A 21720-nucleotide genomic window follows, 5' to 3' on the forward strand; every position below is an offset into this window, starting at 1 on the left:
AGAGTAAGCGCCCGTCCCTGAGTTGCTCGCCAGCAAAAACAAGCGCTGCCTCCTATGTTATTGCCTTAACTCTGTCGGGGGATTCGAAGGACTCGAATTACAAGGAAGATGATGCTTCCCATCAAGCTGTCCATGCATTCGTCAGTCAGCAAGTGGCCTATACAAAATGGTGGGATCGCCACTAACCTCTTGACAAATATTCGCATACCACAGAGATGGGGACAAAGTGAAGGATGGATTCTTTCTGGATATTGTGATCGGGCAGCGTGCGGCCGTCCTCCGATATGAAAATCAAGTGAGGAGTGACGGCCCTCATCTTGAATCTCGGCATTGACAGCAGTATCGGGTCCCACCTCGTAGTAAGAGGAGCAAATGTGACGAGTGCTCGGTATAGACCCGCGTCTTCACACAAAGACAGCACCACAGGCTCGCCTCGACGCGGCTTCCTCAGCAGTCCCAAAAATAACAGGCGATATAAGTTCCTATCGACCTTGCCTTGTCGAGGATGCCCAAGTGTAAAGTGGATGTATGCAACCGCTATTTCGGGATATGGTATAGAAGAAGGGCGGTCTCCTTCGACAATCTGTAACCAGAACATGCAAGGCTTCCGCGTAAGACTCTTGAGAAAATCACTTCAATAAGATGTGACTGTTGTCCATGTCTGTCAGACACTTCGGGGTCGTCTCCAATTGGAGCTAGACTTCAAATTAAATGGTCAAGAAGCGATGCATTGTCGCAATACAATGCACCTTCATGGCTAAGACTCTGCATCCAAGTTTATCGCGGGGAGGACCCTGGTGAAGTTGCATCCGGAGAACAAAGGACCTCGGATTTTCAATTTGCATTCTATAATGACGTGATGAAATTCATTTGCTGCGGGGATTGTATTGCGCCCGGGGAATCGCGACATGACGGTTTTCATTCAGTCATGTCTCAACCTGCATCAAGAAATGCCTTGCCAGTCCATTCGCAAGACTGTGACTCGCCAGACTCCCGGACCCGTTTTTTGGTGTGAGATTGGATCCGTGCATAGTCTATCTTTCCAACTCAACCAACCCGGTTATAACTCGAGGTCCAAGTCCAAGTCCAAGTCCAAGTCCAACCCTATACCGTCTTGCGAGCAAGACTTCCGCCCCGGAGGTGGGACGGGCGCTTAATTTCTGCAGGTATGTAGCTTGAGGACGGTCGCCCCCTTTGAGACTGACATGTTAGAAAGCGCCATCCTTCCACTTTTGATCTTCAACTTTGCGTGTTAATGCGTATTACTGTCAAGACGTGAGTCTTAACCGACAACAATACCTCTTGGGTCATGCTCATCCTCACAGATCCGAGGGGAGGCACACTATCCAAGCCGAACCGAACCATACGATCAATGATCTCAAGCAAAAGGTACACCACAGGACAGGCATTCCACCTGCCGAGCAACGCTTTTTATTCAATAACGGGCAGCTGGGAGATGATTCGACCTTGCTTTCCGAGAATCACATACAGGATGGGTCTGAACTCAGCCTTGCCCGCAAGCGTCGTCTGGTGGCCTAGTCCAACTCTCCCTAACGCCCTCAGGCGATTCTCGCGTTGTACGCGAGTGAGATACTCCTTGCACTCCGCTAGGCGAGCGGCGAGCTTGGGTTGCACATATGTGATGAACAAGTTAGAAAGCACTGTAGAACGTCGGGATAGGGGCATAATGCGTAATGAAATTGTAATGACTGAACATCTTTTGCAAAGAGCACAAATGATTCGGCCGGGCGCGACATGTAACCACTTCTGTATGTACGTACCAAGGGCTAGAATCCAGTCCATTAACTACTCCTGCTAGCGGGAGGAACCCCCATTCGAACCACTTCTGGATCCTGCCACACACTTGATCGATAACGCATGACGGCTCAAGGGCGCTTGCCACACTTCTGTATTTGTGGGAGGAAAACTCACGTTGTGTCTGTGTCCAATTTGCCTCGTGGGCATTCAGCTCCTGGCTCCGTGTTTGGATGCGGTTTATGGCTCAGTTCCGGCCCCTAGAGGCTGGGTGACCTGCCTACCCTCCCACCTCATCAGCGTCGTGAAGGGAGCTTCAGGGTACTTCACGACGCATATCAATTCGACCTTTTTAATAGTGGTGGGGACCATTTACCCAACGGCCCTTTCGCAAGTGCAATAAAGTTTCCCCGCCATCGAAACCTCGCACAGGGTGGTCCCGCGACCTCGTTATCACGTGGCAGAGCCGCTCGAGTATTTACTATTATTTGTATCGATAACTTAATTTAGCGCCTGACCAGGCGGGATAATTCGGCTAACTCCATCATTTTACCCCACATCTGATCCAAGAAACGCCAAGCGTCATGGTCTCTGAGGCGTAAGTGTCCGGCACCCACCACATCACCAAGTGATTGCTCCACCTGGTACACCACGCTTACTCCCTCATGTAGTTTTGCCTATAAGAACCCAGAGGTTTGTTCCCTCGCAATGACGACAACTTCCTTCATACCGAGATCCAGAAAACAAGGACACGCTGCTCGCTCAGCAGAATCTCAACAAGCAGATCAGGGGCGATTCCGCTCTTCTAGATCACAATAATCACGACCCAACTCTCCAATTTGGAGTTCAGGCACCGCACGCTAGATTACGGATTTCAGTTAGGGCGTGAGTCACGATCGATGGAATAACCCTACACAACACTCATTTGCTTCTGCTCTTTCACAGCTCTACTGGATGGACGCAAAACCTTGAGGTAGAATCAGACGATACTGTCAGTATTCTCAAGACGAAGATTCAGCGCAAAGCTGGCATCCCATCCGAGCAGCAGCGTTTTATTTTTAATGGCAGGCAGCTCGAAGATCGATCCACTCTATCCGACAGTGGCATCAAGAATGAGGACGTCATCCATCTGGCGCAGTGTCGTCGCGTGACAAAAGATCAACTGCAATGTTAGGCGTTATCCGCGATGGTGACAGTGAACGCACTTCGTTGGAAAGGCGGAGGTCCCAAGTTGTACATGGATGATGAGAAAGTCAGCAAGTAGTCTAATATTGAGATATAATCACTAGGAGAGTTCACGAGTAGGATTTTTATATGTTGATGTGGTCGACCGTAGAAACTTTGTAATCGAGCGCAAACTGATTGTTAGGTCCCTATCAGGGTTCCACCATTTCCCCACCTTCGACCGCCGATCTTGTCCAACGATGCCGCCCCAACCTCACCATCATTCACATGTCCTTGCCCGTTTCATTCTTACCCCCTGATACCTGAATAAGTCGATCTGTGGCAGTGGACGAAGTCAACTACTCGTTGTCCACACTACTAAGCTACAAAGCTGCCGACTCCGAGACCGAGTTTGAACCACAGCTCTACTTTACCTTGAAAGATAGGGACTTAGAACCCTCTCACGAATGTAGATCGACTCGTCTCCTCGCATCCAACGTCCCCACAGATCCGACTCATTATAGTGTAATTTCTCGGACGTAATTGGTGGTGGTAGTAGCTAAATTAGGTAATCTTCTGCACATGTGGCAAACACTCCCCTCCGATCTAGCCGTGCCTGGGCATGCGGAGGACCTCGGAGCCATCGGTAACACCATCATTGCGGCTTCCTCGACCAATGGGACCGTTTAGGTTTGCAGCTGAGCTCGGGGGCAGCCAGTGGAGACTTTGTCCTTTTAATCCATGCTCATTGACACGATAAGTTAGGTTGTGTGTTAGGTTGTTCCAGGTTGTTCCTTCCCCGGGCACGTAGACCGCGTTCTCCACAGAGGAATTATTGGCTGGCGATGTTATGAGGCGAGGATAAGGATAAACTTATGCATGTGACCAGCTGGGGATCTTCATCGGGATTGCCTTCAGCTTGACCCAGGCTTACCATATAGATGGAAGTCCCTCAAAAGCCGCCCTCACAACACAGAGGGAAGCACGGACCCAGGAATACCAGCTCAGAAACACGGTCGATCACTAGACAGAGGCTGGGATCTTGCCTAAAGCCCACAGGAACCGCGTAATCTGTGAGGGCTCACCGAAGGTGCCCACTGTTGGGACAAGAGCCATCCTGCCAATACATTATCTGGAACCATTGCATCAGCTATTTCGTTGGCCCACTTGCCAGTCATTGTGAGCGGCCCTTGCTACAGCACTATCACGTATAGCGCGAAGAACAGAGAAAGGGGATACATATTAGTGTTACAACTTGAAGTTTTCCATGAATCGTGCTTTCAGGGATGGGTGCTCGCAATCATACTCTGCCGGTCGGCTGCGCCAGGGTCCGAACTTTGCGGGTTATACAACCAGACGGTCCCATCTGTCGAAGACGCCGCAATCATTGGGTTCTTGATGGATCCATGATTCCATGCAAACCCCGTCAAACTAGAAGCGGGGGCAAGGGGTGTTTCCAAGGTGTTTAAGAGGTCGGATGATTCACGATCCCAAATAAATATGGTGCCTTCTGCTCGTTATATAAATGTAAGCCGTGGAAAACGCTTTGAAGGAAATGTTTCACTTTTGTTAGCACATATCACAACACAGTCATCTTTTCGTAATCCGTCCACTCCAAATGTCCAGTCGGGGAAACCGAGCTGGCCACAACCTGAGTATTCTACCTCTTCAGGCAAGCAGTATGTTTGTAAAAGGACCAGCTTTGCTGAGTGAATACGGAACAGCTGTGGAGATGCCTTCGCCAGCGTCAAAGGTAGAATCAACGTTTGAAGAGACTCCGAAAATGGCCTCATACCTTTCCCTCGTATGTGACGAGTACCAAGGCTCCGTAAGAGGATATATCTAAACCGCGAACTTGGTTTAGGGTTGGCATCTCACTAATGAGAGCAGCTCAGAACCTAAGTACAACAGAAGAGATCACACTGACAAAATTATCTCTCGTCCTTCTATGTTGATTACTGAGGATGGTCGGACCAGAGATCGTGAGCAATAGGTTCAGAATACTTACAGATAATCCTTCGTTCAGGAGGGGATCTTGATGGCTTGATTTTCTCAGTACCCCCTGTATCCACTTTATCCACCGTACAAATCACGATGGCCCTCCATGAAGCAACTCAGCTTCGAGTTATTCGCATTCAACAAGAATACCCACCTAGTACCATCTGGGGTTATTGCAACTTCGTCAAGTGAATATGAAAGTTCAATATCCCATTCGACACTCTGTTCGACATTCTGTACATTGGATGGGCTATCCCATTTTGCATCCTTCATGTTTGATTATTACAACGAATTGTGAGAACAATAATAAAACTCACAATACACCGGATGTGATGATCTTCACCATACACGAGATGTTTGTTGTTCGGCATCCAAGCAATAGCCCTCACTGGAGTGCTGAAGTTAGTCCTAAGGGGACTAATGGTGGGGTGACTAGTATCCTAAAGATAGAGTAGCTGTTTTGGGCTGTAGCCTTTGTGTCCGCAGTGGGACGTACTGAGATGTCACAGATAATCAATGCAGTACTCCTGGCTGGCATCACTGCCAATAAGGGGTATTTGGGGTGCCAAGAGAGGCGAAGCAGCTGGGAAGTCAGAATGGGCAGCGATGAATGGAGAACATTGACACCGTCGGACGGATCTACAGTCCAAATGACAATCTTTTGGTCTTGCGAACAGGTTGCCACTGCCGAAAACCACTACTCAGCGAATCCAACTGCGTCATCCTTTCAGTACCTAGTACTTACTGTACTTTCCGTCCGCACTGAACTGGATGTCGTGAACAGCTGAAACATGGATCCCAGTCCATTCATCGAAATAGGCCCCCGAAGGAAATGCCATCCTGTTGCTATCAATCCTCTTCCAATTATTTTCCTGCCTAATTCGAGTACGGTCGCGGCCAGGACCTGATGTGCGATTATGCTCAACTACACGCATGATAAGCCTCCGCAATCTGTCATTTGTTTTGTGCTCGGGGCGTGCACTGCCCAGCTTCCACAGGAGGGGTACTACGCGGTCCCACTCAGTAGGTTCAAAGGTCTTGCGTCTGATCGGCTGTCTTGGGGGAAGAGGTTGATTGGCTGCAGGGGGTACCACCTGATTCTGTGGATTAGGGCGAGCTAGATTCTTTTCTATGTCATCCACCTGGAGAACATCCTGATCAAAAGTGTATGTTAAGTGAATCACAGTAATATTAAAATGTGTCTGCATACCCCAATCCGCTTTGCCGTGATGGTTTTAAGATCGAGGAAGAACCAGATGTACACGCAGATTGACCCAATGGCCCATATCACTAAAGCAATAGTTACACAAATGTAGATGTATCTAGCGTCCACAAACTTCAAAAACGTGAAGAAGGCGATGCCAATGGCGAACCTAGCGCAGATATTTTTGTGAGGGAGGGGTGCAGACAACAAAAGTGGTTACTGACGATCCCACCGATATCACCAGGAATGTAAAAGGAGCGGTCACGATCCATGTTGAGACCCACCGTGGGGGTGTCACGTCCGACTTCATGTACACAGCTGAAGACCATCTAAAGTATGGGGTCAGTTAAACGTCTGAAGCCAGCGTAGCAGTACTAGGACACTGACTGATAACTGAATTGACTACTGATAGCACTAGCGATAGCGAAGCAAAGTGAAAGTATCCACAGAAATTGGACAGCTTTGAACAATGTTTGCTTATGGCCATCGTAACTAACGCCATTTCCGCGGCTCAGCTTCTACATTCGAGCACGGATACGAGAAACTGAGTTACCCAAGCTGGATGGTAGATGCAGACACCCCAGCAAAGAGGGTGGCAACTGTCGACAGATTTTGGAATGTTGGACGTCGTTCATAATATCTAATTGTGTATAAACCTGTCACAGCAGACCGTGGTCAATTTGATGTTCCGGTGTCAATTTACAGCCACATACCGAAATCAAGGAATTCCTCGAGCGCCTTTCTGATGTCGTCCAAATGATTTGACATAAGGTCCGCTATTGTAGATATGTGGTGACGGGAAGCATTTCTATAAAAAGTCCCTTGGAGCAACATACATTAGATTAGCTGGCAGCACAGAACATACTAAGGACCCACCAGAGAACTGGCGTAAATTGATACTCCAATATAGCAGATCTTGCTTGAGGGCGAGGAATGACCGATGCACCTCCTCCACGACATGGGACTGAATAAATTCGAAACCCGGCAGAACTTTTAAAGCCGAAGTGAATTTTTCGAGGACCTGCGCTAGCGCCTCAAATTCCTCTGGAAGGGAGTCGGATACAGGTTGGCTAGAAGAGAAACCGTAGTCACAGTGCTGTAGCATGGTTCCAGGAGATGGGACACATACTCTTTTGTTTTTGAAGGTGTCGTTTCGCCCCAAAGCGGACAAATGGTCCTTCGCATGACATCCGAAGCGCTGCATAATTGGTCCTGAAATTTCCCGATCCCATCGACCAAAACCACAGCCACACTGATCTTTCTGACGTTAGTCGCACATGTTTCTAATACTTCTTGAAGCTGCTCCAATTTGCTGCATGGGCGTTTAATGTGAATATCCCAAAGCCAACGAAAACATCCCACCTCTGGTAATCTTTGAAGGCCTTCCGCCTCTGTTCCGAGTACGTTATGTTGGCTATGAGGAAGAAAGCAGCGTCACGATATGTCACTTACAGAATAGAGGCATCATACAAATATCGTGTCTAGTGCACGGTGCACCAATTTGGATAGGATCAGTAGTATTCGCCATTGGAGGGGGGTTCTAGGGTGAGCAGGGCCGGATCCGGGGAGGTGAATGAAGGACTTGGTATCTTGAGCACAGGTAGTAAGACTTGCTGAGCTACTTGGCAACTGGCCCGTTGGATGGGTGCGGCACTATTCTTTGCAAGGGGGGTTGGGGGATGCCCCTTTTTCAAGGGCGTAACGAGAGCCATTTAAAAAGCGAGAATGCGAGAATGCGAGTCAAGACTAATCGGCTCGGCTCATTTTCTCCGAATGGGTATGAAAATCCGCATTCACCAGTTGCCCAATACAATGGCTGAGCCATTTACGGATGTGTTTCGCAAACAATACAACATCAGTGCCCTTATCCGAGAGTTTTTCAATTGACAATCAGCCAGTAGGGTGAAATGAATGCATATTTACCAAGAGGGATGGGGGAGGGCCTACAACAACGGACTGGGATTACCATGCATGGAAACATTGTAAATTCAGTACCCCGTGTCCATCCAAGAGTCTTCAATTAATCGACAACGAGGCGACCAGCCGACATTGTGACAGTTTAACATCACAGCCAACACCTGCATCTTGGTGCATGGGGAACCATCGAGGAAACTGGTTGGATGTTTTTTGGGATGACTTGCTAGAGGCTGGGATCCTGCCTAATGACTTGCGACAGCGGGGGTTGGGCCCCTTGGTCCAATCAAGCTGTTGTATGGGCTGTGGGGGGAAAGATGCAACATGCACAAGTTTGGAGCTGTCATAAATTATTCAGATGTCAGTGCAATGATCGACTGCCCCAAGCCACAAATGATTAAATATGCACATTAACCTCGCACAGCAGGACAATCTTGCTCATTGTACCAGCACCTCACATCGGCTGAACCGAGACGCCCATCCTCGTAACGCGACGGGTCTATACCAGAAAAGCCGTACATATGTGGTTCGAGGATCGAAGAGTGCATTATATAATTCAATACGCCACCTGAAGCGGCAGATCCCGCTACTCTTACCCCGCATGCATAGAAGTGAAGTAGCTTTGGATGCATCGGGGACTCACTTGTATCGGGAGTGAACATGAGCTTTTTCAGGAGATATATGATTTGTCAGTGAGCTTGGGAGAAGTCAACGGAGAACGATTGCGTTACATAAGAACTGTATATGGTCCCGGGACATACAGGACCCTGCGCATGGGAAAATTGAGTTGGGAAGAAAAAAACGTAGGACCCCTAGAAACGGGAATTCAATCTTATGAATATTATGAATACTCGATTCTGTTCATTTTAGGGATTATGTATTACATAAGTAAATTTCCACAGGAACCACTTCATCTAGTTGCGATAACCGACGACATGATAGGAGAGTCAGCTACACCCTTCGGACCACAAACTGGGCAGCATTTGTTATCAAGATTGGAGGGGTGAGCGTGGGGAAGGAGGGATAGCCAGTGATTAGGCTGGAAGCGGGTCAGGCCGGATTGGTAGACTTTTTAACCTACGATGCGGGTGTGATCTACCTCGTCAACACTATCTGCGAACGACAAGATCAGGAAAAACGATGCTGTTCTTGGCAAAGTAGCAGAACGAACCTTAAGGAACTCTACAGCATGGCCGTATTTGTCTGATAAGCGCCTGGCAGAATCTCCTGGCTGGGACTTGATGCATGCTCACCGTCGTAGGTAATCTTGTTGTTATCATCCACATCGGCTTCTAGGATCATTTCTTTGACTTCAGGGTCAGATAATTCCTCCCCTGTCGATCTCGAACATCAACGTGCATATTGTAGCTTGGTATAAACTCACCGAAGCAGGAGGCAACCTTTTTAAGTTCTGCAGCTGTGAAGTAGTTCTTGTCGGGCATTCCAGCGAATACCTCGAACGCCTTCCTAGCCTCGCTCTCGCTGTCTATATCCTTCATTTTGCTTGCCATCATCCCCAGGAATTCAAGGAAATCGATCGTCTTGTTTGAGTCGACATCCGCTTCCCTAATCATGGCAAGGAGTTCGGCCTCTGTTGGGTTCAGACCCAATGAACGCATAACCGAGCCCAATTCGCCCGCAGTTATGGCTCCATCATCATCTGGAGGGAATGGAAGACGTCCGGTTCCCATTTCTCGGCGTTAAACTTGGGCCCACCTTTGTCGAACAGGGAGAACGCTTCCCTGAATTCTGAAAAGAGCAGGATGCGTCTTTCCTCGATATCCCAAGGCCAACCCAAGCTTTACGTACCAGACTTTTGCTCTGTGCCAATAAGCGGTCAATTAAAACATCACTTGGCGAGATTGATTGGGCCATTGAGATACATACCCTTGGACTATCGTTCAGTTTTTGTTGGACGGAGCGCATGTCCGCGAGCGTGATTTAGCCAAGAAACACGCGATTGCATGGTGAACGGTCGACCGGTCAACCCGGAACGACACCACAGCGAAATATGGCAGACATCAACATCAAAGTTCACAAATCACACCAACTGTGCGTACTAGTTGGTCAGCCATTATGGGGGAGTTGGTCGTAAGCCAAAAGCATGTATAAGCAACACTTTCATTAATAGTATTTATAATCAATTGCGCGCGCTGTCAAGATAAGGACGCGCGCAAGGTATGAGCGCTTGCCGTTCAGGCAGGGGTTCGAAGCCTCATTGTCAATCTTAAAATCAACTAAATCGGACCCTTAAAGATCGCTCAAATTGCAGAGTTAGACAGGGTGAAGGGCTGCAAAAGAGTTATCCGGACGGGTCAGAAAATTGCGCGTTCTGCTGTTCGGGCGAAGCGGAAGGGTGGACAAATTCTAATTCAACAACCAGGTGCTCAATCTAACTCCAACTTCTGGATCGCATGATCAAATGGAAAAATGCTGATCTTCTATCAGCTTGTTTTGTACTAGAACATTCCCTGCAGACCTGCCGATTGATTCCTATCGAGCCTCAGAGTCGATGATTGAACTGGAAACAATAGAAATCGCAAATGAAAACGCTCATATGGTGCCCATGACTTTCCGTATTCAGATAATCTGAATGCCGCCAGGCCAGGCACACTTCTGATCTGCCAGTGAAGAACACGGCCTGAACCGCTGCAGTCAGCATGCAGCGAAAAGAAGTAACCATCGCTAAGGGGGATGTCTAGAGCGGCGACGCAACCTTGGTCCCCACTTTCTTGCAAGTGTCAAATGCGGTGGCGTCCCTCCCTCGCAGATCATCCCCGATCCTGGTAGTCATGCTATCGACGAGACGGATAATAGCATCCACATAGAGGATGATGATGTTCTTGACCATATACTTGGGAGAGGCCCGCGAAATGGTAGTGACAAAATCGCACCCGGGCTCAGTCCAGATTTCGCGCAAGGTTAGCCCAGGGTATGTACGTACACTTGTCCTCTGTATTTGGGTATTCTAGGCTCCGCGCTGGTAGAACTGGGGGGGCGATGGATCAAATGATTCGGTCTCACGAAGCGCGCTTGATCAACGACTGTGTCCGAGTCAGTGAGAAGTTCTCGATTGTGTAAGCGCGTTCGTGTCAGCGCGACGCATGATTGCCCTGAAAGAGAGAGCGCAATGGCGGGTGGGTGGAAAGGACGGTGGTTTGCAAGCGCCCATCAACGTCTGAAAAGGGTCTGTGGCGTGAACTTTGTCTCCGCCGGGAAGGTTGGGGCCAAGGAGCATCTCTTCCAAATACAGCACTCGAAACGACCCGACTCCTCTTCCACTGTGCTCGGCAATGGACATCTCCCTCGGGATGTAACTGTTCCTGGTCCGAAGATCGAATTTAGGCATTCCGTCAACCAGCAGTCCTTGATTTTCGATGGCAAGCAGCCTCTATTCCGTCTTAGCATTCAGCGCGAGGTCGTCAGCTAATGGGTGATCCCCGCTCGTGATGTTGGGTTGTTGGTGGACCTTGGGCAAGACAAAGGCGAGGGGCACGAGTCACGTCGACAAACTGCCAAAACCACCGAGCCAAAAGGGTGCAAGACCTAACAGAGCTTGGGCACTTCTCGTACTTTCCCTCCCTGACACATGGTACCGCCTCGCCGAGTCCTTTAGCTGGGTAACCCGCTTCCAGCTGTTGATGGTGATAGTATAATCGCGATGCATTCAGTTTCTTGCTCTCGTAGGATTTGCACCTCTTACGACGTCGTTGTGTACAGTTTTGGCTATGTACATCTGAATTCTGGTTTCTATGACTCCAGCTTAAAACCATCATGATCGATTAGGCGATGGACGTGAGGCAGGCTGCAATGAAACGGGATCGTCCAGTCTATTGTAACCTGCCTAGTCGTCAGGAAGCTGCAAGGTTTGTAATTTTCGGGGTTAACCGGCTGTGACGCGTTATGGTGACATGACTTTATCGAGCCGCTCGCCGCACTGCACACCAACATCACCCTTGGCATTTCCAAGGGCTAGTCGAGTTTCGTACTTCCTGTGTTCTGGCTACAGAATTCTGTTTCATATTTCGGCGGGTCGCTTGGGACGTGAAAAGGTGCGGCAGGGGCTCAAACGGGAAGCACAGGTCCCTTCCACACGTGCTCGCGCCTCTCATATTTGAACGCGCATCCAGATCCACCCTTCCTCATTGCAAGTGCTCAGCTGCTCCGCAAGTCTTTTTACCACCAGACTGTCTGGAGACCCACCACCCATGAATGACATTTCTTCGATAAACGAGGTGGAGTACTCAGAGAAAACAGGCTTGGCTCACTATGAGAGGTGGGATATCTCCATTGGATAATCGTCTTGATCAGTTCCTATATGTTGAACCATTGTACAGCGAGGTCGAACGCTTAGATGCGGCATTGACAAAATGTTCAGGCGACATTCGGAAGATACCTGTGGCTATGGGTTTGGTGGACGCAATTGACAAACTTCAGAACCGCTCACATCGCGTTTCGGGTCTTATGCGAAGCATCATTTGTCCTGTGTGGGGTGCGGCATCTCAAAACAAGTATGTGTTCCCCGGATCATACTGGCCTCGCTAGAACCCCTTTTCAGGAATAGAATGTGCAGCTTCCCCCCCGAGATACTTCCACTGGAACTCGAAGCACTGGCACACGCTCTGGACGGGTTTAACACAGCTTTGAGGGTTTTACCAGGTTTCAATCACATCCAATCCTATGCTGTGGAGAAAGTACATCAATCCCTCCATGCCTTTAAGCAGGACTTGCAGTACCGGAGTTATAGCATGCGCCAGTTTCCTGGTCCGTCCCCAGTCACCCCTGCGATGCGAATCTGTTTCATTTGTGCAGTGTTTAGAAAGCTTCCACAGAAATGCTATGCGTTATTATATATCGACAATAGCGGAGGAAATGTCACATCAATCACACGATGTCGCAGACGCGCTGGAGGTATTCTTTGAGTCAGGTAAGATGCTGGGCGCCTGATACTCAATTGTGAGGCTGACATGTTTGTAACAGGCCTGTACACGATCAAGTATTATGAACGACGCCCAACATTCCAAAATTTGTCGACGGTTGCTACCCTTTTTGCTGGCGTGTCTGCTAGCAGTATCCAGTTCAGGTGACGTAACGCCCACTCCCAGCTATGTTAACTCAGACTCTAATTTCAAGTCTTAAAATGGCGCAGTTTCAGCAAGACAGACACGGAAATTTCCAAAGCTGTTAGCCTTTTCTGGCTACTGTCGCTTTCTTTCTCTATCGCCAGTGCGGTCAGCAGTCAACTCAGTTATCAGCAAGTGTTCTGGCATTATTAATTTAGTTTCAAATGTCGAATTAACCTGATCATCTTTAGCTGGTCTTCAACTTTGTGGATCAGTTCGGACGTGACCCCCCACTGGTGGACCTCAGCTTGGATTTTGAATGCCCCTCTGGTTCTCCTACTTGTATCAGTGGCATCGTCAGCGATCATCACGTTTCTTTAACTCTTTCGTCTCAAAACTCGATTTTTTAGGTTTGTCATAGGCATTATCCTCTTCGCTTTCTCGACTTTTGTCAACGATATCTTTATCCCCATCCTTGTCGTTGTTGTTTCGGTGATTTGGATAATGGGATTGCTCTTTGGATTCTTCATCGATCCCAGAGTCATCATGAATCGGATCGCAATCAAGGTATGGGAACAAATCTTACTACACTGGGTATGTCTAAACATATGCTTTCCTGCAGTGAGTTCCCAAGCCACTTGAGAGTAGTCATATCACATTGCCTGAGGTCGGATCTTTTAGGGATCTTATGGGAAGTGTGCAAACATGGATCCAGAGACGCCCCAACATAGTAGGGACTGATGCCCAGGATCAGCTCGTACTCCACCCTACGGAGAGCAGCCCCGACATGAATGCACCACAGCACCCCAGACTCGTTGTCAGCAAGACCCCCGCAGCCTCCCAATGGACGGATATAGTCCCCCTCCTGTGGAAATTAGATAATACGCCTTCAGAATACAAATCTGCAACTTCAAATTTCCGCAGGCTTGTCATGCGTGTGGTCGAGGACAATCGACACGGGATCTCCAAATTAGGCCGAACAGCAACCAGGAGAGGATAAGCAGAATAAATAATGTGGCCATTCTATTGGAATCGCATGTCGAGAATGGACTGGAGTTCACGTTTCGGCTGTTCACGATATCAGGTTTAGTGCTGATGGCGACTACCGTGAGTGCCAATTTAACACTCACTGATGCAAATTGTCTCGCTGAGTATCGGTGCTCACAGTGGCAACCTGTTCGCAGGACCAAAAAGTAGTGGTCTGGGCCATGCGTCCGGAGGTCAGGATTCACTTTTCATCCCTGTGCGATCCAAGCACGCAGCCGCATCGTCTTTCTTGGCACCCCAAGCACCTTTTATTGGCGGTGATGCTGGTCAGAAGTGCTAACCTGGTGATATATGATCTTTCGGTATGACCCTTCGCAAACTTGAATTGCTTGTTTCATCATTGTTCAACTATTCAGGGTGCCGGTAAACCCACCGTCAGTTCCTGGTCAGCTAAGCAAAGGCCAGTGAAGGCTAAGCAAGGGCCAGTGAGGGCTGTTACGTGGATGCCGAGCAAAGAAGCCCTCGTTTATACGGAGGGCCATCATGTTCGGTGTTTCGTGAGTCATCGCCTTACTCCTACAATCCCAATCCATTGTAGTAAATTGAGGTCTGAAGAATCGCGACAGTGAAGAATGGAATATTGAACTCCCATATTCACTTGACGAAGTCGCTGTTACGCCAGACGGAACTAAGTGAGTGTTCTTGTGGAATGAGGATAACCTGCAACTGAGCTGCCTTGGTGATGGAGGCTCGTCGTAGTTGGTACAGTAGATTCCGTGGACGTTGATGGGAAGCAATTCAAGCCATCAAAGTCCCCACCCGAACGAAGGATCATCAGTGGGTATATTTGTGTGGCTACTATCTGAAGCTTGAGGACTTAGCCATCTTTCCAGTGATCGAGATAGATGGACGAGCGAAAATTTTGTCAGTCTCAATTATCGAGTCTTCTGAAGTACCTAGGTCCTTAACCACTTCCACTAGCGAGACGCCGACCCTAAATCAAGTTCGCGGGTTGGATGTGTCTTCTTCTGGGGCCCTATTGCTCGTCACATACGAAGGAAAGGTATGCCGCCACTTTCAAAGTTCCATCCGATGTTCCTTTGTCAATTCATTTTAATGTAGGCATCTCCGCAACTGTTCCGCATTCACTCAACATGGTTGGTCCTTCTGCAAACGTACCGTCCGCCCAAGGGAGAGGTGGAATACTCAGGTTATAGCCAGCTCGGCATCCGTGGCTGGACATCTGGCGTAGATGGGTTGCGCATAGATGAGTGTGCTGTGATGTGTGCCGACAAAGGTGAAAGGTTTCCCCCTTGGCGTCCTCGTTGACTAACCGTCCATGCGTTCATTTAATGAGTAGAAGGCTCCATTTTTATTTGGGACCGTGGATCATCTGATCTTCTACACACATTGAAAGCACCCCTTAGCCGCGCCTCTCATCTGACTGGGTTTGCATGGAACCATGGGCCCATTGAGAATCCAACCATTGCAGCTTCCTCAGCTAACGGAACTATTTGGTTTTACCACCCCTACGGTTCGGGCGCAGGGGATTAGTGTAAATTTTTGTTGCATCTCAGGCTCTAGGTTCAATTCATGATGGACTTCTAGCATTGACGCAGTCAAGCTCATGATCCTTCCGGAATGGATTCCAAAGAGGCCCCGATTTTCATCCCGTTTGAATCCCAGCATCTCAATGATCCGACTGTTGAACGCTGTTCTCCGAACTTGTGGGCTCCGACATAGGCAGGACTCTAGCCTCTAATGACTTCGTAACATTATATGCTCCGACGACTGTAGAGCCCTAATGCCTCCATATGTTATTACAATGTCACTGACTCTGTTTATCGCGGAGGTGCGAGACCAAGCGGAGACACATTGAACGTCGCAATCCCAGATCATCATCAAGTTATCTGCTAGCGAAGGTGTTATTGGTCGAGAAAAGGACCTGTTTCGTGAGCCTCGTCGGGGATATCGCCTATAACGTCGGTGACCAGCTTTAGACCAGAAAAATAGGGGTTGGTTGGAGTGGTGAATTGTATTTCTCGCGGATGCAATCAGTCGAGGGAGCCCTCCGAATTCAATATGACGTTAGTTCTGAATCGGACTCAGCCCGATAAGCTTCCTGCAATCATGCACCAGCTCAGCCGCACTGTATTTAATGTTTAAGTCTACCTTCGACTCGCTTTCTGATTCTCCCCCTTTTTGTTCCCCCCAATCCCACCTGTGAGCATTGGCGTCGCGGTCTTCCAAGTTCCAGCAGTCCAGTTGCTTGGCGAGTCTCGCCAGCCGTACTCGAAGAGTGTAGGCCCTCTCCTCTCGGATCTGGCCAGGCGAACCCTGTAACCGCTGCCATCCATGAATAAGTCCCCTTCAATGACTAATACTACTGGTCTCATCCAAGTCGGTGCACCGCGCGCCAAGCATCATATTTGTATGATACCTCTATCCTGTAAACTCTCGGGAGCGCCATGTCGTGACGCTACTCTTTTCCTCAGTTAATCTCACGTACTCGATCCAGAGGCAGAGAGCCTTTGAGGGTTACGAGAGGTCGGTTGTCTTCGCCGGCTTAATTCGATCGGGGAATATCCACCTAATACCGTCACGCAGAAGAATGAAGCAGCTACAAGAAGTATTGGAAAAATGGGCGGTCATCATCAGAGAGATCAATACGGATATGGTTTTGGCCGATGCAATTGATAAAATCCAGGACAGTTTACGTGGCGTTTTGGATGCTATGCGAAGAATCGTTCGCCCGCTCTGGGGTGGCACGACACCTTCAGAAATGAAAATGTATGTGTTCCCTGGAACCATACCGCATCACTATGACTAAGATTCCCTTCCTAGTGGTCAAACAGACCAACATTTATCTGACGCTCTTCCGGAAATACTTGAAGGACTGGCGCAGGCCGTCGACGAGTTTATCTCGGGTTTGAGTGCTCTGCCATTTTTGAGTCATGTTCGACGTCGCGTCATGGAGGAGGCGCGTCGGCCGCTACTCGACTTCAACCGAGACCTGTTGTATTGGAGTATCAATTTACGCCAGTTCTCTGGTGGGTCCTCGACATGTTGTCTGCTGCTCGCCAATTTAATGTGTGTTGCTTTAAGGCCATTTGTACAGAAATGCTCTCCGTCACCACGTATCTACAGTAGCTGACTGCATGTCAGATCATTTTGACAACGTGACAAAACCGCTCGAAGAATTCCTTGACTGTGGTAGTGACCGCACATTGACACTGGAATCCCAAATTGACCACCTCCAACAGGTTTGTACATGATCAGGTTTTACGAACGACGTCTAGCATTTCAAAATTTGTCAACATTCGCCATCTTCTTCGCTGGAGTGCCTGCATTCAGCATCCAGTTCAGGTGACTCAAAGTGTTCTTGTAGTTATGTTCGAATGCTGAAGCTGAGCTGTGAAATGACGTTAGTTGCGATGGCCGCCACGAGTCAACATTTCAAGCTGTCGAGTTTTTGTGGATATTTTCGCTTTTCTTTTCTATCGCCAGTGCCATCGATAGTCAAGTGAGTTATCAGTGAGTATTTTGAGATTATTACCCTAGCCTCAGACGTTTAATTGACCTGAATATCATAGATTGTCTTCGGCTGTGGACATCAAATCGGGTGCGGTACCCCCAATGTGGGTCTCAGCATGGATTGTGACCGCCCCTTTTATATCCCTACTCATATCGGTGGGATCGTCAGTGATCCATCTTGTTGTCTGCACACCTCGCTAACGAAATTATCTGCGCCAGGTTCGTCGTAGGCATCGCCCTCTTCACATTTTTGAAGTTTGTCAATGCTAGATATGCCCCCGTTTGTGTAACCATTGCCTTGGCAATATGGATCACGGGGTTAACCTGCACGTACATGTGGTTCTTTATCAATCTGAATCTTGGATCCATCGCGAAGAAGTGGGTCGGGGTATGTAGACGCATTTTAACACCATAATTCACCTAAGATTCACTTTTATCAGAATATTTTCCACATAGATAATAATCCAGCGCGTCCTAATCCCCCTGCAGCCAATCAACCTCTTCCCCCGACATGGTCGATCAGACGCAATACCTTTGCACCTACTCAGTGGGACCGTATAACACCTCTCATATGGAAACCAACAAATGACAGATTGCGGAGGCTCGCCATGCGCGTGATCGAGGATAATCGCCTGTATGGTCCCGGCCACAACTCTGCTCAGATTAGGCAGGAAGATAATTGGAGGATCGATAGCAACAGGATAGCATTCCCTTCGGGGGTGTATTCTGAAGAATGGACTGGGGTTCACGTTTCAGCTGTTCACGACATCCAGTTCAGTGCAGACGGAAAGTACAGTAAGTGCTAGGTAATTATGGTGTAGTTCGGCTCAATGAGTATTGGTACTGGCAGTGGCAACCTGTTCGCAGGATGAAAGGATTGTCATTTGGATTGTAGATTCGTCCAACGGTGCCAATGTCCTCCATTCGTCGCGGCCCAATCTAGCCTCTCAGCCTCTTCGTCTTGCTTGGCACCCCAACATGATCCCTCTATTGGCGGCAATGCCAGCTAGGGGCACCACGTTGGTTACCTTTGATTTAAGGGTACGTTTCATCGCGGACACGAATACCGTAGCCCATAACAATGGCTCCCTTATTAGGATGCTAGTCTACTCACCATTAGTTCCTTGTCGGCTATGCAAGGGCCAGTAAGGGCTATTGCTTGGATGCCGTACAACGAGGACCTCGTTTATACTGAGAGTTATTACATCCGCTGTATTGTGAGTTTTATTACTGTTCTTACAATTTGTTGTAATGATCAAACATGAAGAATCGTAAAAGTGTCGAACAATGGAGTGTCGAGCTTCCATATTCACTTGGCGAAGTTGCAATAACCCCAGATGGTACTAGGTGGGTGTTCTTGTTGATGTGGATCACTCGTAGCTGAGTGGCTTCATGTAGGGCCATCGTGGTTGGTACAGTGGATGAAGTGGGTACAGGGGATACCGTGAAAATCAAGCCATCAAGATCCCCTCCTGAACGAAGGATTATCTGTGAGTATTCTGAACCTATTGTTCACGATCTCTGGTCTGACCATCCTCAGTAATCAACATAGAAGGACGACAGATAATTTTGTCAGTGTGATCAATTATCAAGCCTTCTGTTGTACTTAAGTTCTGAGCTGCTCTCATTAGTGAGACGCCAACCCTAAACCAAGTTCGAAGTTTAGATGTATCCTCTGCTGGAGCCTTGCTACTCGTCACGTACGAGGGAAAGGTATGACGTCGTTTTGGAAGTCTCTTCGGATGCCAACGCTACCCTTCGACCCGGCAAAGGCATTTCCGCAACTGTTCCGTATTCACTCAGCAAAGCTGGTCCTTTTGCAAACATACTGCTTGCCCGAAGAGGTGGAATACTCAGGTTCTGGCCAGCTCGGTTTCCCTGACTGGACGTTTGGAGTGGACGGGCCACGTCGCGATGATTGTGTTGTGATGTGTGCTAACAAAAGTGAAACATTCCCTTCAAAGCATTTTCCACGGCTTACGTTTATATAACGAGCAGAAGGCACCATGTTTATCTGGGATCGTGAATCATCCCATCTCTTAAAGACCTTGGAAATACCTCTTGGCCCCGCTTCTAGTTTGACTGGATTTGCATGGGATCATGGGTCCTTTGGGAACCCAATGATCGCGGCTTCTTCGGCAGATGGGACCATTTGGCTTTATAACCCACAGAGGCTGGACCCTGGCGTAGCTGGCCAGCAGAGTACGATTGCAAGCACCCACCCCTGAAAGCACGATTCATGGAAAACTTCGAATGAGATGACATATGTACATATACATATGTCACGCTTGTACGCACAAGTTTAACAAAGGCTGTTCACAATGACCAACGCAGAGGCCTGCATTTAAATGATCGATAATTCCAGGGAACGACTTGTACGAACAATCAGCGTGTCTACATATAGCACGAAACAATGGATATGCGCCGAGGCAAGCTCTGGGGACATAATCATGTCCACCACCGCTGGGTGTTGGCGGGGATGTTAGAAGTCAATCAAGTACCAGCAGCCCAAGAGTCTTCGATCAAAGAGAGAGAAAGTACGTACCGATAGTGATGGGTAGGCTAGCTATAGAATGCTTGGATTTTGATCTGCCCCCCAGCGAGTACGTTTATGGTGTTTTTGAACTCAACTGAACACCGATACCTGAAGCTAGCGTAAAACATTTAACTAGTAACTGATTTGACTGCTAATCGTGCTAGCAATGGCGAAGAAAAGCGAAAGTATCGAGAAAAAATTGACGCCTTTAATTGAAGAGTGCGGTGCCTTCAGCTTTGTCGTCGTAACTATAACATTTCCGCATTTGTCTCAGACCCATAGCTGCATTGGTTGCTGGGGCACGGACATGCAGTTAATGCAATGACCGGATGGCAGACGCGGCAATGTTCACTACTCGTCTCCCCCTTTTCCTTTTTTCAGAAATAATCCACCTGCTGTCATCAGACAGCAGCGCAAGAAAGGTGACGAGGTTAGGTGTGAAATGGAACCAGGGTGGTACGGTGTTCCAAATTCCCGAAGCACCTGTGTTGTTCGGGCACCGACTGTTAGTGCCTTCCATCTTCCATGACCATGATGCACTGGCATCAAGCGTGATGCAGGGAATCGTCCACGAAGCGCAAACCCACCTTCCTGTCTGCGTTAAGGTAGACCACTTTCCCCCCTCCCTTTTCTCCACGCGGGCTGAACGGACTGAATGACGAGAAAGTCGAAGAGATTGACCGTGACGGTTCGTGAGAACGACGCTCATCCCAGCCTAGCAGCCGTAACTGGCATACCGAAACGTGCACGGGGCAAAGCGCCGATTGCTGGTTAGTGTCCTCCACCATCCATAAGACAAAGCACACTTACCGATGTGCTGCACAATGCATGCCTGGCCACCGTCAATTAAACGTCAACGAACGGCACGTGCATCCTCAGTTACAGATTGCAGTGTCGCGCGCGCGTCCATGAAGCGAAAACGACTGGGTACGAGTCTGCATCTGGACGATTTATGGTTTGAACAAACTTGTGCGTGTTGCGTCTTCCACCTCTCTTCCCACAGCCCCATACAACAGCTTGATTGAACCACGGAGCCCGGCCCCCGCGGTCGCAAGTCATCCCAAAAAAAACAGCCAACCAGTTTCCTCGAAAGCACACTTGCATCCCCGTGCACCAAGATGCTATGATGTTAAACTGACGATGCCAGCAGTTGACCGCCTCGTTGTCGATCAATTGAAGACTCAGGTGGGCAAGAAGTATTCAATTAAATTTGCGGTGTTTCCATGCATGGCAATCGCAATCTGTTGCTCCCATATCGCCCTCTCGGTGAATAGTCATTCATCATCCTACCGGCTGACTGTCAATTGAAAGACTGATAAGGGCACTGATATTGTGTCGTTTGCAAGACACGTAAATGGCTCGTGCATACGCTCAGCCGTTGTATTGGACAACTCGTGAGTGCGGATTAGGCCCATCATTTGCTCTGCCACTCGGACGGACGTTCTCCCGGGGTGTTTTCCCCGGCCGATGTGAGGTGCTGAGCAAGACTGTCCTGATGTGCAAGGTTAATGTGCATATTCAATCGTTCGTAGCTTGGGGCAGTCGATCATGGCACTGACATCTGG

General features: G+C 48.7%; 9 protein-coding genes across 9 annotated transcripts; 7 read left to right on the forward strand and 2 right to left on the reverse strand.

The window, feature by feature from the left end:
- Positions 1-1253: 1253 nt before the first annotated feature.
- On the forward strand, positions 1254-1716 carry EI90DRAFT_3054119 (ubiquitin-related domain-containing protein; the record flags this gene model as incomplete). Its single annotated transcript, XM_039060064.1, has 2 exons — positions 1254-1275; positions 1326-1716. Coding segments are annotated over 2 exons (236 nt in total), but the record flags the coding sequence as incomplete, so codon positions are not given.
- A 623-nt stretch (positions 1717-2339) lies between these two features.
- Positions 2340-3252, forward strand: EI90DRAFT_3054121 (ubiquitin family-domain-containing protein; the record flags this gene model as incomplete). The annotated part of the gene is made up of 2 exons (XM_039060065.1): positions 2340-2353; positions 2701-3252. 2 exons carry the CDS (start codon positions 2340-2342, stop codon positions 2927-2929), a joined length of 243 nt encoding a protein of 80 aa, XP_038917013.1. The 3' UTR covers positions 2930-3252.
- A 947-nt stretch (positions 3253-4199) lies between these two features.
- EI90DRAFT_3122455 (WD40-repeat-containing domain protein) lies at positions 4200-7649 on the reverse strand (the record flags this gene model as incomplete). The annotated part of the gene is made up of 18 exons (XM_039063510.1): positions 4200-4429; positions 4484-4655; positions 4715-4796; positions 4847-4877; positions 4928-5019; positions 5072-5184; positions 5235-5357; positions 5414-5601; positions 5663-6071; positions 6128-6290; positions 6346-6450; positions 6509-6613; positions 6675-6777; positions 6835-6942; positions 6998-7191; positions 7251-7433; positions 7484-7535; positions 7592-7649. The coding sequence occupies 18 exons, from the start codon at positions 7647-7649 to the stop codon at positions 4200-4202; spliced, it is 2511 nt and encodes an 836-aa protein (XP_038917014.1).
- A 1450-nt stretch (positions 7650-9099) lies between these two features.
- Positions 9100-9827, reverse strand: EI90DRAFT_3054130 (calmodulin). Its single transcript, XM_039060066.1, has 2 exons — positions 9207-9827; positions 9100-9148 (listed from the first exon to the last, which is right to left on the reverse strand). Exon 1 carries the CDS (start codon positions 9724-9726, stop codon positions 9334-9336), a length of 393 nt encoding a protein of 130 aa, XP_038917015.1. The 5' UTR covers positions 9727-9827; the 3' UTR covers positions 9100-9148; positions 9207-9333.
- Positions 9828-11914: 2087 nt separating this feature from the next.
- Positions 11915-13607, forward strand: EI90DRAFT_694604 (uncharacterized protein). Its single transcript, XM_039067961.1, has 8 exons — positions 11915-12087; positions 12166-12311; positions 12373-12546; positions 12594-12799; positions 12855-12962; positions 13107-13118; positions 13185-13266; positions 13350-13607. Exons 1-8 carry the CDS (start codon positions 11947-11949, stop codon positions 13477-13479), a joined length of 999 nt encoding a protein of 332 aa, XP_038917016.1. The 5' UTR covers positions 11915-11946; the 3' UTR covers positions 13480-13607.
- On the forward strand, positions 13589-15640 carry EI90DRAFT_3054144 (uncharacterized protein; the record flags this gene model as incomplete). The annotated part of the gene is made up of 11 exons (XM_039060067.1): positions 13589-13665; positions 13766-14033; positions 14143-14205; positions 14266-14447; positions 14502-14642; positions 14701-14777; positions 14834-14922; positions 14979-15009; positions 15067-15148; positions 15208-15382; positions 15446-15640. Exons 1-11 carry the CDS (start codon positions 13603-13605, stop codon positions 15637-15639), a joined length of 1365 nt encoding a protein of 454 aa, XP_038917017.1. The 5' UTR covers positions 13589-13602.
- A 949-nt stretch (positions 15641-16589) lies between these two features.
- EI90DRAFT_695688 (uncharacterized protein) lies at positions 16590-17535 on the forward strand. The gene is made up of 3 exons (XM_039067962.1): positions 16590-16875; positions 16930-17451; positions 17515-17535. Exons 1-2 carry the CDS (start codon positions 16697-16699, stop codon positions 17237-17239), a joined length of 489 nt encoding a protein of 162 aa, XP_038917018.1. The 5' UTR covers positions 16590-16696; the 3' UTR covers positions 17240-17451; positions 17515-17535.
- On the forward strand, positions 17240-20183 carry EI90DRAFT_3054159 (uncharacterized protein). The gene is made up of 14 exons (XM_039060068.1): positions 17240-17298; positions 17349-17451; positions 17515-17619; positions 17679-17783; positions 17839-18007; positions 18060-18414; positions 18470-18660; positions 18717-18836; positions 18887-18966; positions 19018-19109; positions 19160-19190; positions 19251-19332; positions 19392-19563; positions 19618-20183. Exons 1-14 carry the CDS (start codon positions 17244-17246, stop codon positions 19845-19847), a joined length of 1890 nt encoding a protein of 629 aa, XP_038917019.1. The 5' UTR covers positions 17240-17243; the 3' UTR covers positions 19848-20183.
- On the forward strand, positions 20167-21318 carry EI90DRAFT_696158 (uncharacterized protein). The gene is made up of 3 exons (XM_039067963.1): positions 20167-20760; positions 20823-20925; positions 21035-21318. The coding sequence occupies exons 1-3, from the start codon at positions 20485-20487 to the stop codon at positions 21178-21180; spliced, it is 525 nt and encodes a 174-aa protein (XP_038917020.1). The 5' UTR covers positions 20167-20484; the 3' UTR covers positions 21181-21318.
- Positions 21319-21720: the final 402 nt, after the last annotated feature.

This window comes from Cantharellus anzutake (assembly GCF_015039405.1).
Source record: "Cantharellus anzutake strain C23 chromosome Unknown EI90scaffold_19, whole genome shotgun sequence".
In the NCBI taxonomy this organism is placed as follows: domain Eukaryota; kingdom Fungi; phylum Basidiomycota; class Agaricomycetes; order Cantharellales; family Hydnaceae; genus Cantharellus; species Cantharellus anzutake.